The sequence below is a fragment of the Salvia splendens genome, chromosome 6 (genome assembly GCF_004379255.2).
Source record: "Salvia splendens isolate huo1 chromosome 6, SspV2, whole genome shotgun sequence".
NCBI lineage: Eukaryota > Viridiplantae > Streptophyta > Magnoliopsida > Lamiales > Lamiaceae > Salvia > Salvia splendens.
Genome location: NC_056037.1, coordinates 14954100 through 14966932, shown reverse-complemented (window position 1 = coordinate 14966932; position 12833 = coordinate 14954100). Strand labels below are relative to the sequence as shown.

The 12833-nt window shown below is 37.7% G+C and overlaps 2 protein-coding genes across 2 annotated transcripts; both read right to left on the bottom strand.

Moving 5' to 3' along the window:
- Positions 1 to 247: 247 nt before the first annotated feature.
- LOC121807448 lies at positions 248 to 3734 on the bottom strand. Its single transcript, XM_042207682.1, has 7 exons — positions 3360 to 3734; positions 3192 to 3233; positions 1837 to 1919; positions 1637 to 1738; positions 1336 to 1550; positions 739 to 833; positions 248 to 658 (listed from the first exon to the last, which is right to left on the bottom strand). The coding sequence occupies exons 1-7, from the start codon at positions 3499 to 3501 to the stop codon at positions 405 to 407; spliced, it is 933 nt and encodes a 310-aa protein (XP_042063616.1). The 5' UTR covers positions 3502 to 3734; the 3' UTR covers positions 248 to 404.
- A 760-nt stretch (positions 3735 to 4494) lies between these two features.
- LOC121808350 (leucine aminopeptidase 2, chloroplastic-like) lies at positions 4495 to 10199 on the bottom strand. Its single transcript, XM_042208777.1, has 11 exons — positions 10019 to 10199; positions 9328 to 9742; positions 9042 to 9236; positions 8713 to 8938; positions 8494 to 8620; positions 8301 to 8346; positions 6138 to 6187; positions 5808 to 5885; positions 5359 to 5419; positions 5036 to 5223; positions 4495 to 4961 (listed from the first exon to the last, which is right to left on the bottom strand). Exons 1-11 carry the CDS (start codon positions 10082 to 10084, stop codon positions 4833 to 4835), a joined length of 1581 nt encoding a protein of 526 aa, XP_042064711.1. The 5' UTR covers positions 10085 to 10199; the 3' UTR covers positions 4495 to 4832.
- Positions 10200 to 12833: the final 2634 nt, after the last annotated feature.

The window sequence follows — 12833 nt, the reverse complement described above, 5'->3', positions numbered from 1 at the left end:
CAGCGGCACGGACGCCGTCCTCCGTGGATGCTCACTATTAAATTAATTTAATTATCTTCAATTTACATTAATTCCAATTTAATTATATTGGCTTCACACTAGATTCATACACGTACGACCGCATTTACATATTCTACAGATTTATTCATTCCCCAAATTAACTGGAAAAGGTTTTAAAAGATAAAAAATTTAAAATAACACCCTTCAATTGAATCTTCATGCTCAAATACAACGATTCTAACAACCATTTTCATAGAATTCGACTCTTTCTTTCAATTATTATTATGTGGTGCTGTCAATACAGAAAATGTTCAGAACAATGCAAAACAAGAACATGAGAAGAACTTCACACCATTTCATTCAAAAACTTCTGCACAAATTATTTCACAAAAATAGGGAAGAGCTTAGCTTTGATCTTGAGTAGGCGTCTCCGTCAGCCTCACTGAGCGCGGAAGCATAAACTCAGCAAATATAGGATAGTGGGATGAAGGGTAGTAGCCATCGACGTTGTCACTCACCACCTCACACGAGACGGGGATCAACGACCTGCCTCTGAAGAGAATCCAGTCAACGTGCAGGTCTTGAGTCCGGCGATCCCAGCAGAGACAAAGAGCTCGAAATATCAGCTTCAAGAATTCAAGAGCTCCCTGTTTATCACCTAATAGAATAGAAAAATAAACATATACTTAGAGAAACCAGATTTTAGTAATGATAATATTAGATTGTGATAATATGCACCTTTGAATCCATGGTAAGTGCGAATTAGGGAAACATTTTTCCTCACACGAGCATTGGGCCAAGCGTCCCTCATATCACCAACAACACCATGTTCCCTGCAGCACAAGGTGTACACATGGGAATCGTGCAAAGTGAAAGCAACACCATGGAAGTGCAACCCACACCATCAAATCTCGGATTTAGACTACAAGGTGCAGACATTAAGGCATGCAGTGGCCGTGCCCAAAGACAAAACGCATCATCAAAGGATGATGAAACATCAAGCAAGAAAATTATTAGAAAAATTGGCCAGAGTTAATGAGTAAATGAAAGTTCCATGTAGCTACATGCTTGTTTGAGAGATAGATGTCTCACACCTGATTTTATAGGTAAAATCTTGTGTACATCTGGATATGGTGCATCCTCCATTAGGAATTACTATTAATCTCTAATAAAGGTTTTAAATCACAATCAAGGTTTATTAGAGCGGGATGCACTGAAGGGTCTATTTTATTTGGTAACATTGTTCGTGGAAGAAGCTACACGTCGTCCCAAGCATAAATGCAAGAGAAAATTAGTGCTCGTGTGAGTAACCTTTGCAGAAACTAAAAGTGGTACCTGGATCTTCCGAGAAGAAAACGGCCTGTAGTTGATTCCTTTTGTGTGTTAAACCCTCCACAGTACAGAACAGGCAAGTTTGGAGGCAATGAAGCAATGTGCTGCCAGGTGAGTAAAGCACCTCGTCTGCGAGCGCGAGGACTAAATTCATCCATGTTTGTATTCACAATCTGAAATGAAAAGCCCGGTGGCTCGACACCTTTAAGCTGGAATGTGTACACAATTAGTCAAGGTAAACAACGCATCAAACATTAGTCAACATTGCAATCTAAGATGGCGTTATGAAAAAGCTGAAGGATATAGCCCATGTAGATATACACGGCTCCGTAGAACCCCACGACATGCTCCCAGGAACTGAAGGTGACTCGGACAACCAAAAAGTTCCACCTTCTAGAACCTCGACCTGCATCATGTAGCACAATAAGCAATTGATTTTGGCAGCTAGGTAGACACATGAGACAGCACCAAAATGATGACTTGTAGAAGAATAAAGTGTTTCACCTTTTCCTTTTCGTAAAAGATTGTACAGTGGTGATCAGAAGTATCTTCAGGTCCTTTTCTTGAAATTCCAAGTTGTGCATAACCTTTTCAGCACAAGTAAATAACTCGCATTAAGCTTTTAGTTTCAGAACAATAATGTGAAACTGCTGAAAATCAACTTCGGTAAAGAGCAATTTCATTAGAAATACAAGAAAGCGTATGAACCCAGAGGTACAAGAGGACAAAGCCTCTATCAAGTATCCAAAAATACACTCCATGAGAATGATCATTCCCAGGAGAAAGGAAAAGTTCTACTTTCGCATGTTCATTGGGTTAATATCCGCCCGCAATAGACTAATGGCAGTATTCCAAAATGTCGACTTATTTCCTAAACAAATAGAGGGGACTTACTTCTGAAGTATAGGAAGATCCCAGAGATTAAGTTTCTGTAATTTTACAATCAACACTCTTTCAAATTAATAATTATCTGTCTTTCCTGAAAATAGTTTGCTACATGCAATAAACTTGATTCTTCTTGAATTTCAAGTCGAACATGTAAGACATGTATGAGCTGATTTGCGGTCCCATAATCAATTGATTTATTGATGTAAGAGAGAGCAGGTAAAAAACTCTCATGCATTTATAACGGTAGCATACCATGGAGTATTCAAGTAGTCAAGGGGAAGCTTTGCAAGTAGGTAAGGGCAAAAAACTCTAAACCAGTGTAGAATGTATAAACATAATATATTGTTATCTCGGCGCATCAATATATAAGATGATTAAGATCCACACCTAGCTATTTTTCATGAAGCAGAGCGGAGACACAAGGTGTTTGGTAGTTGAAACCAATCAACTTCAAGTATTGCAATTGTTCGGTTGAGTAACTAACACATAGAATATGTCTATGTAAAAGGTGATGCACAATCTTCTGCAATACAAAATTCACTGGCTAATACCAAACCACATGCAACTAATATAAAATTAGAGTAATCCCCAAGGCAAAGTAAACATACTTCCATATGCTAATGTGCAAATCTTACGTCACAGGGCTATAATCAAGCTGGAACAGAGTTCCTTTAGAGGCACAATAAGTCAAGTTAGTAAATCTGCAATGCTAACAGTATCCCAAGCAAGAACTACCATTATTTAACTAGGTATATAAATCAGATCACCAATGCTTGTCATGTATCTAAGATCACTCCATTATTTTCACATATTAAAGGGAGAGAGATATCCCTTTCCCATCATAAATGAAAAAGTTAATGCTAGCAATGGACATGGAAAAAACACAAGAACAAATATTAGATGTGCCAACTTAACTACTTCCAACAGATTGAACAAAACTGGACAATGACAATCACAATCAAGAAATTTACCAGGCAAGCATTGTTGTAGGTAGTCCAATTGTGACTTCACCCCTATAAAACACAAAATGGTCAGAACTCTTGCCAAAGCAAATCAAACCCTAATGGTAAATCCAGATCAATCATGTCAAGAAACACACAATCCCCAAAAAACGAAGATTCTAGAGCGTAGTGAGAGACCTTGCTGTGTGCAGAGGATGATGGGAGAGTAGCTAGTGATGACTGTAACACACAAATCTTTCCTCTTATCCCATGAATTAGGGCTGTCCTCCGCCTGATCTTCCAGGAGATTAAAGGTCATTACAGTCAATGAAACGCTCATCTTTCTTGTTTGCTATGATTTTTTACTTCATCTTTGACTCAGAATCAACTCGATCACAGAATGGGACCTATTTTAGAAAATTTGCAGAAATCGCTGCTTGCTTTTCGGGAATTGAAATGGAAATCAACAGATTAATTGGAGTGGGAATTGAAACAATGTGGAAAGTGGAAACGGACATTTCTGAGAGGGTCATACAAACGGGCAAGTGTCGGGACGGCACGTGAGGCTTTCAAGACAGGCACGTGAGCCTTTTAACTCATCAAATTTACTTTTATTTATTTGTCTTGTTAATTTTTATGGTTTTGTACAAGTACTACTCCATATTATTGTTGTTAATTTTTATGGTTTTGTACAAGTACTACTCCATATTATTGTTGCTCCACTAAGTGTTCATGTAGTTAGTTTATTCAGTCTGCTTCTATTTTATATACATTTCCTTTTAAATTTTATTTTTACAGTTTTGTCTCACAAAACATATTCGGGATTTTGGACTAACTATTGTTTTTATTTCTAGAATTATTATGATTGTAATTCATGCTGTTTAGTTTAGAGGTGAATGTGCAAATACATATGTACTACTACTATTTATTTTATTGAATAGGTCCAAGGTCAATCAATCTCTTTCTTTAATGAATAGGTCTAAGGCCCTCGCTAACAATGATTATCTATTAAACTACAATTAGTTATGAAAAGCAATGTCACATCTAGTTAACACTACTATTAAATTAGAGTTGATTATTTTCTAATTAGAGCTGGTTTTCTTAACAATAATGTCACTAAAATAATGGAGTACCGAGTAAGAATTGTACTACTAGTTAACTTCGGAGTTTGGACTAAAATTTTACCACTTTTGCCTTTTTTTCTCTCATAAAGGAGGAGACCAACAATATACTAGGTAAGCAAGTATATCTGCATTTTCATTCAACAAATATGTCATGGTTCACTTCATTAACACATTCTGCCATCTCCAAAATGAAATGAAACACACACACATTCTGCCAACTCTATGTTGCAAATTCATTAACAAATTATCATCAATCAGATTACAAGCCACCATTTCATTACTCAATTAATCTCATTCACACACATGATAGGAAGTTGTGCAAAATAGACGATAGATACTACGCCCGACCAAACCTATAGAGCGTTGTAGAGAACAAAAACCAGCTCGCGTAAAATCAGATTGAACAAGAAACCACTTAAAATTAGGCAAGAAAAGGAGTTACGTCCATGAAAAACAACCCCCAGCCACATTTCCCACACATCCTTTATTACACATGCTAAGGCATGCTAAATACCCCAATATTCATCTGTCATTACTCAGTCGCCTCCTAGGACGAGTTCTTCAGCACCCACTCGACCAGTGTGGATATGCCAAACCCGGTCGCCCCCTTCTTTTTGTCGCTATAAACAGGCCCAGCCATGTCTATATGCATCCACTGCACTTTCTCGTCAACAAACTGCAAACATACCATTGTTCATCACATTACATAGCTACAATGAGAATTGGGTTTTAAATGGTTGACGCTTTTACCTGCTTCAAGAAGAGAGCTGCAGTGATGGACCCGCCTTGGCGGCCACCAGTATTTACCATATCAGCCACACCTGATTTCATAGATTCCCAATAGCTTTCTTCCAAAGGCATTCTCCAAAGTTTTTCCCCACCAGCCTCTGAGGCGCCTACTACCTCTTTCGCCAACTCATCACTAGGAGTAAATACACCTGTTTTCATGTACTTGTTTGTAAAATGATACGACCAATACTATCGACTTAAGACATCATTGTCAATTTGCTTGCTTCTGAATCTCAAATGGGATTTTCCCCCAATTCATACCAACTTAAGTCAAATGCACCTACCAGCAATAGAAGGTCCCAGAGCAACCACACAGGCCCCTGTCAGTGTAGCAAGATCAACGATCTGCATATCAAAAAAAGAAGTCTTTCAGAAGTCTACTTCAAAGTGACCCAAGAAGCAGTATTTTAGTTTTAATATTTCTTATGTTAATGGGATATTTGTTCCTCCCATCCCTATTTCATTCTCATAGCAACAGAATTCATCTTTTCTGATTAAAGAAATTGATATATTTAGCCTTCTTCAAGAATAATAGAACTCAGTAAGTGAATGCATAGGCTATTTCTCAAGAATACACTCTTCAGCCAACAATTTACAGACTAGCTAATTTCTGGTTGTCATTTCATGCCTGGGTTTTTTTGCTCCTTGAGAACAATGCCTCATAAAAACTGAAGACGCCAAAGAGCATTAAAACTTAGAGAATGTAATTTGCAAAACAGACAGCTCGGCCTACCTTCTCAACTCCTTGATTACAAGCATACACCAAAGCATCTGCAAGTGTAAGTCTGCCTTCTGCATCTGTATTGTTTACCTAACATCAAATAACATATGATATCAATAAAAGGAACAAATATTATTCCATACAAATATATATGATCACACAAAGCTGACAATTTACAGCTTTCAGTTTAGTAATATTTCATTTTTAGGATGATTTGTACTAATGTATCAGTTAATTTCAGTTCTAGCTGAAGGCCTTCCATATGAGGCTGTGATGATGTCTCCCAGTCTCCCTATCCAAAACTGATTGTAGTAGAAAAGCTATTTTAGGGAGAATAAATACCTCAATTGTCTTTCCATTTGAGGCTGTGATGATGTCTCCGGGTCTCATACCTTGATACGAACCTTGTTCGTATCTTTTCTCCGGCGTCCTTGCGTAGGATCGGCGGAGGCGAAGATCTGGCTGTGCGCGGAAGACCTATCCGTCGGGCAGCGCAGAATCTATGTAAAAGATAATTCTCAACTCGTCGTTGGGCAAAAGATTAATATTGTATTTCGTTGATTGAATGAATAAAATGATAACAATCTATCCTATTTATAATACTAGAATACTAGCTTAGGGAACAAGAAATAAATATAAGAAAAGATATGCAAATCTCTAAAATATCTCAACAAATTAATAATTCCTAAAACTAAGACTCGTATCAACTCCCCCACGGTTAAAATCCACCTTGTCCTCAAGGTGGGAACCACGAACTAAGGACGAGAGCTGAAAGCAAAAGCTTGGCGAGGCGTCTCCTCCTGGATCAAACACACACCGAGCAGTTGCTCGTGTCCCTTCATCACCCCCATAAAAAAGCAACGAAGGCCGACTGATGTGGTCACCCCAATTCCATACTAAAACAAAAGCTTTTCCGTACCTCGCAGAATGCCCAAACATGATGTTGCATTGCGCGGAGGAATCAACCTAGCATCGAGCGATGTTGGTCGATGATTCATACTTGTAACATCACCGACATTCAAATCCATATGGACATAAGCAATCATGGGCAAACCAACGTAAGAACCACCTCCTTTCTTCCCCAATTGTTTAGACTTTAATCTCGGCTCTTCTTCAAACAAGCTTCTCCTCACCTCCATTTTTACCTTAAGGTCCGATTTTGTTGTCTCACCTGCAGTCTTGTACTCAACTATAATATTCTCAATCTTCATTGGCTCTTTTCCTTCTTGTGTATTCGTTTCCCACTCTTTCTTCATGGAGCTCGGGATAGCAGCTGCTGGACGCTGAGTAAAGGTCGCAAATGGTGTCGTCACAGGCGGCGGGGGCACGAGCTGGAAAGGTCCCGGTGCGGAGTCGGACAACAGCTCCAAGGGCGGTGCTGGACTCGGCTGTTGCGGTTGGAGTGGTGGAGCCGCTGAGTCCTTGGGAACAAAACGTGAAGGCCCACAAGAAGCCTCATTATTTCTTGATGGAGGACATGCCATCTTTCGGAGTGGTGCAGAAACATGGGGCTGATCAAGATCGGGCTCGGGCTGCGGTAACGATCGTAATTTGCTGAACCGGCGATTTGTGGCTTCGAACCAAGTTTCTATCTTGTCACATGCTTCCATTAAGCGGTCTAACTTTGCGTTAATCGGGTCCTCCGCTTTGGTGGCTGGACGAGGGTGATATTGAGGCTGCCATGGCCGATATCGGGCGTAGGAGTTTCGCGGCTCGACGTATGAATCCGGGACCATATCTGGATCACGATACGGTGGTGGATAACAGTTATCGGTTCGTTGTCGGGGCGGATCCCAACAAGTGGGGCGGCGCGTCTGGACAGACCCCATTCGGTGAGGTTGCGGCGGACCGTAGGGTTCACGCCTGTACCTGGGTGGTGGCTGATCATAGGGCGGAAAACCCGGTGGATCGCGGCTGCCTGGAGGGTCCCAGCAGGTTGCACGTCGTGGTCGGAATAGCTGCTGTTGATCCAGGGTGTATTGTGCACTACGCCCAACTCCGGCATAGCTGCGTGACACATGGTTCTGGTCGAACTGGCGATGATAGTTGTAGGACATGATAACAGAAGTCGGAGGATGAAATCACTTCGACGAAGCGCGCGGGAATCCTTCCCGTCAGGCGTTGGCGAAGTAAGGTTGTCCGGCGGGATTCGAGATGGTGGGAGGGTCACCTCTCAATGAGAGCACCAGTTGATACGAACCTTGTTCGTATCTTTTCTCCGGCGTCCTTGCGTAGGATCGGCGGAGGCGAAGATCTGGCTGTGCGCGGAAGACCTATCCGTCGGGCAGCGCAGAATCTATGTAAAAGATAATTCTCAACTCGTCGTTGGGCAAAAGATTAATATTGTATTTCGTTGATTGAATGAATAAAATGATAACAATCTATCCTATTTATAATACTAGAATACTAGCTTAGGGAACAAGAAATAAATATAAGAAAAGATATGCAAATCTCTAAAATATCTCAACAAATTAATAATTCCTAAAACTAAGACTCGTATCATACCTGTTCCACTTATCATATTCTCACAAGCAGCAACTATGAAGTGAACCTGTGCACACATAAAAATTATTGGATTCACTTCTAGTCCCATGTTGAAATTGTGGAGTAATGGCATAAGATTGTATAAAATGGTGATAACTTAAACACAAGACAAAGAGGCAGGCCAACACATCCCGCCAGAAAGAAAAATATCCACCTCTACTCCGGCAGGCTTGATTTGGCCAAGAGCTTTTGCTGCACCAAGTACTGCTGCTGCACCTCCCATGTCAACTTTCATGAGTTCGATGGAACAACCGGGTCCAGTCTTGATGTTGTAGCCCCCACTGAAATGTAGACAAGAATTCAAGAATTTTAATAAGATCATCTTCACAAAAGATATTGATTAAATGGAACATCAAAAAGGCTCTCTTATCACCTGTCAAAGGTCAAGCCTTTTCCAACTAAGGCCAGCTTGTTTTTTACTTCTCCATTTGGTGGCTTGTAGCATAAATGGATGAAGTGAGGAGGATTATTCGATGCTGCAGCAACACCTAAGTAGGAACCCATTTTCAACTCTATGCATTGCTCCAAATTCAATATCTTTGCAGACAATACATCACTGTACTCAGAAGCAATCTTCTCGGCTTCCCCGGCAAGCACTCCTGCAATGTATTGAAATCAAGATAAAAAGTTACCACACAAACACAATCAAGTAGTAATATGATTGTAAAATAAAGCTATTAAAGCAGATAACTACAAACCAACCTGGAGTAAGAACATTAGCTGGAGCATTTACAAGTTGCTTCCCTAAGATGACGCCGGAACAAACATCTCCGGCATATTTGAGTTTCTTTTCAATCTCAGGCCCGGTACCAAGACCAATGATATCCACCGACTTGAGAGTCGCCTGCTTTGGCTCCGACTTGAACCTAATATCATCGAAGGTGCCCAACACAGCTCCTGCACAATTCAAAAATCAAACCAAAGTCACATTCATATAAGCAAAACAACAATAGTACTAATAATTTAACATCCAACAAGTGAAGTTTACCTGATGCTATAGCTGAAGCAGTGGTGAGCTTCAATTCTGCAGGGATCCCTTCAGGGGAAGCAAGAGTAATGGCAACACTGGTCGAGCGAGCAGACTTGGCGGCCGCAGCAGTGGCCTCGCCAAGGCTGCGATACGTTGATGTTGCTGATGCACCTGAGCCGAGTCCAATCAAGCCAACTCTCTTGGCACCAAGACCGGGAAGTCGAAGAACAGTCGACTGTCCAGTCTTTCCGGTGAACTCTTCCTCGGCCGAAGCTTCAGACAACAATCCTTGTAATTTGGAATCTAGTTTCTGAAGAAGTAAGTTCTTGAACTTGGAGTTGTCGTCTCGAACTAAGTCCTTCTCTGTGACACCCACAGCTAGTAAATCCCCCTTCCATTCTACCAAATCAGCATCTTTTGCAGCAAATGAGATCTAACATCATTCAATTAAACAAATTAGTCTACTTATAATCCAGCAATCGATCAATCAACCACACTCTTAATCACAAAAACATGCAATACAATTAAGAAAACAAGCAGAAATAATCAAACAAATCATTCCGTTTCAGGCGATTTGAATTGTGACAGGTGATCCAAACGAAAATTTCAATCTTTTTCGCAAACACTTTGAAAAAGCATGGATTGAAAAGAAGTCTCGGAGAAATGAGAAAAAAAACAGTGAAGTGATGGGATTGGGAGTCATAGAAACCTTTGGAGGGTCGATCTTGTTGGGCTGGGTGAGGCCAAGAGTGGCGCGAGCAATTGAGTGCGCCATGCGCTTTGAAGAGATGGGCGTCAAGGTCAATTTGACGAAAATGGAGGAAGAAGGAGCGGCGGTAGTGAGAAGAGTGAAGGAAACGGAAGATACTAGTCACAGAGTGACCATTGTGGCGATATAAATAGATACAGATATTATATTCATATATTTTGATACATACAATGTGAACACGTCAGTAGAGCCGGGCCAGAATGGGCCGAGCTCCGATTTTCTTCGGCTCACGCCTTATATTCTCTTGGGGAGTATAAATTCATAAATTTATCCGGCAATGTTGGGTTGATAGGAAAGTAAAGTTGGTATGAAAAATAATTCCCGGGAAAAATGAATCCCGAGAATATGATTCCTAATAACTTTATTTTAATGTGTTTAGAAGATATCAAGATTTTAAATTTTATATTTTTTAAACACCAAACTAAAATTATATTCTCTTGAACGAATTGTCTCTACCAGAAAGCACCGACGAAGTTGACAACTATTTTGTGTTTGCCTTGCCACTATGTACGTAGATATATTGAGTATAGTATCTTGATTGTAATACTTATAAATAAAAATAAACTATTTTTTATGAATGCAAGACACTATTTTTAAGGAAGAAAAGAGTTTTTCTATGTATAAATATTTTTAAAAAATAATTATATGCTATCTCACAAGTTGTATTTTGATCGGGCTCTAATCAAATAGACAGTATCAAGACGATTTATGAAGTTCATTTACATAGCAAATGGCTGTCATCTTAAATTGTGAAGCAAGATCAGCTATCTAATGTGTATTTTGGAAAATAAAATATAGTACTAATATGCATTATTATCTACGATTCAATTAATAAACATTTAGATATTGATGTGAATAATTTTCTTGTTCGAAATTCCGCTTATAATAAGTAATGAACATATACTATTGACTACACGCGGCTTAGTGAAAGAGAAAGATGACATCACTTTAATTATTAATAAGTACTACGTTTAATTATTAATAAGTACTACGTTATGTTTCATCGAGTGAACTACAAAAATATCCCTGGACTATGGATTTATCTCGCTCATAGTCTCTGGACTTTAAAAATATCACCAGACATCCCTAGACTAAGGGTTTATTTCGAAATTGGTCATTTTACTATTTTTTTATATGAAAATACCTCTTTGAGGGTTTGGGTAATTTGGTCTTTTTACACTTTTAACAATTTAGATTTGATATTATTTCACTGATGTATTAAATCTGATATTATTTCAAAATTATCATTCTTCTTCCCTTTTGTCATCCTTCACTTTATTTCTTTATTTCAATATTAGATTTAATTTTATAAAATTAAATTTTAAATTTAGATTTTTAAATGTCAATGAGTTTTTTATTAATTAAATTTATTAATTCATGGACACTATAAATATTGATTAAAACTATTAATTTTTGTTATTTAATATAATATTCAGTTGAATCGAAGAAGAACAGAAAAATAATATTAATCATGATGGAAAACTAAGAGCTATTTTACTTAGCCTTCGTTCGGTTGTTATAATTGCTTGTGGTTATATATTATGAAGTTGACTAAAAATTTGATACTACTAAAAATTTTATATAGGAGTATTTTATTTAAATTTTCTAGTTAATTTTGATTGTTTTCAAATAAATAAACGAAAATTATATTAGTCTTACATTATATGCATATTTATTTCAGAATAATCGTGTTATATGATCTATTTATGATTAAAACTATTAAATATTGATTAAAACTAAGTTGGCGTCGTCATACCTTATTGATTAAATATTAGACACTAAAATATTGATTAAAACTATTAATTTTTATTATTTAATAATTTTAATAATTAATAAAAATTTATTGATATTTAAAAACATAAATTTAAAATTTAATTTTATAAAATTAAATCTAATATTGAAATAAAGAAACAAAGTGAAGGATGACAAAGGGGAGAAGAATGATAATTTTGAAATAATATCAAATTTAATACATTACTGAAATAATATCATAATTAAAATGTTAAAAGTGTAAGAAGATCAAATTGCCCTTCCCTCAAAAGGGTATTTTTGTATCAAAAAATGCCAAAAAGACCAATTTCGAGATAAACACTTAGTCTAGGGATGCCTGGCGATATTTTTAAAATCAAGAGACTATGGACGAGATAAACCCATAGTACATGGATCATTTTTGTAGTTCACACTTCTTTATTATATATGGAGACAGCCAATGTAGATGGACCTTTTGGCTTTTCTCCTTGTTAGTTTTGAAATAACGATCAGTTAATTAAAGGATTTAGGAGTATGGATTCATTGTCATCATAATCTAGTTGTTGTCATTAGATTCGTTCAATTTTTATTTGTTGCTCTACCAATTATATGCTCAGAGATAATTTAGTATTCGAACTGCCCATTGCATCATGAATGTTGTGTTTAATCCCATTTCCAAATATATTCATGCATATGCATTTTAGTATATGGTAATATTAATTTCAAACTATTAGAAAGGATGTAGAACAATATTTTATCATATTTCAAGAACTACCAATCTCCTACCGGCTACCGCACAATTTAATTTTGCCACATTTTGTCGCTTTATATGGAAGATATATTCATATTGAAGTGGCCTAAAAATTATAAAGAAAATGTCAAATGTCAAACTATCAGAGGATAAATGGCATGAAACTAGCAACATATGATTCTTTAACTGAAGAGCATCTTTATGTTTAAATTTTAATGGATAATACCAGACGGCCACTATTACTAAATTATTGAT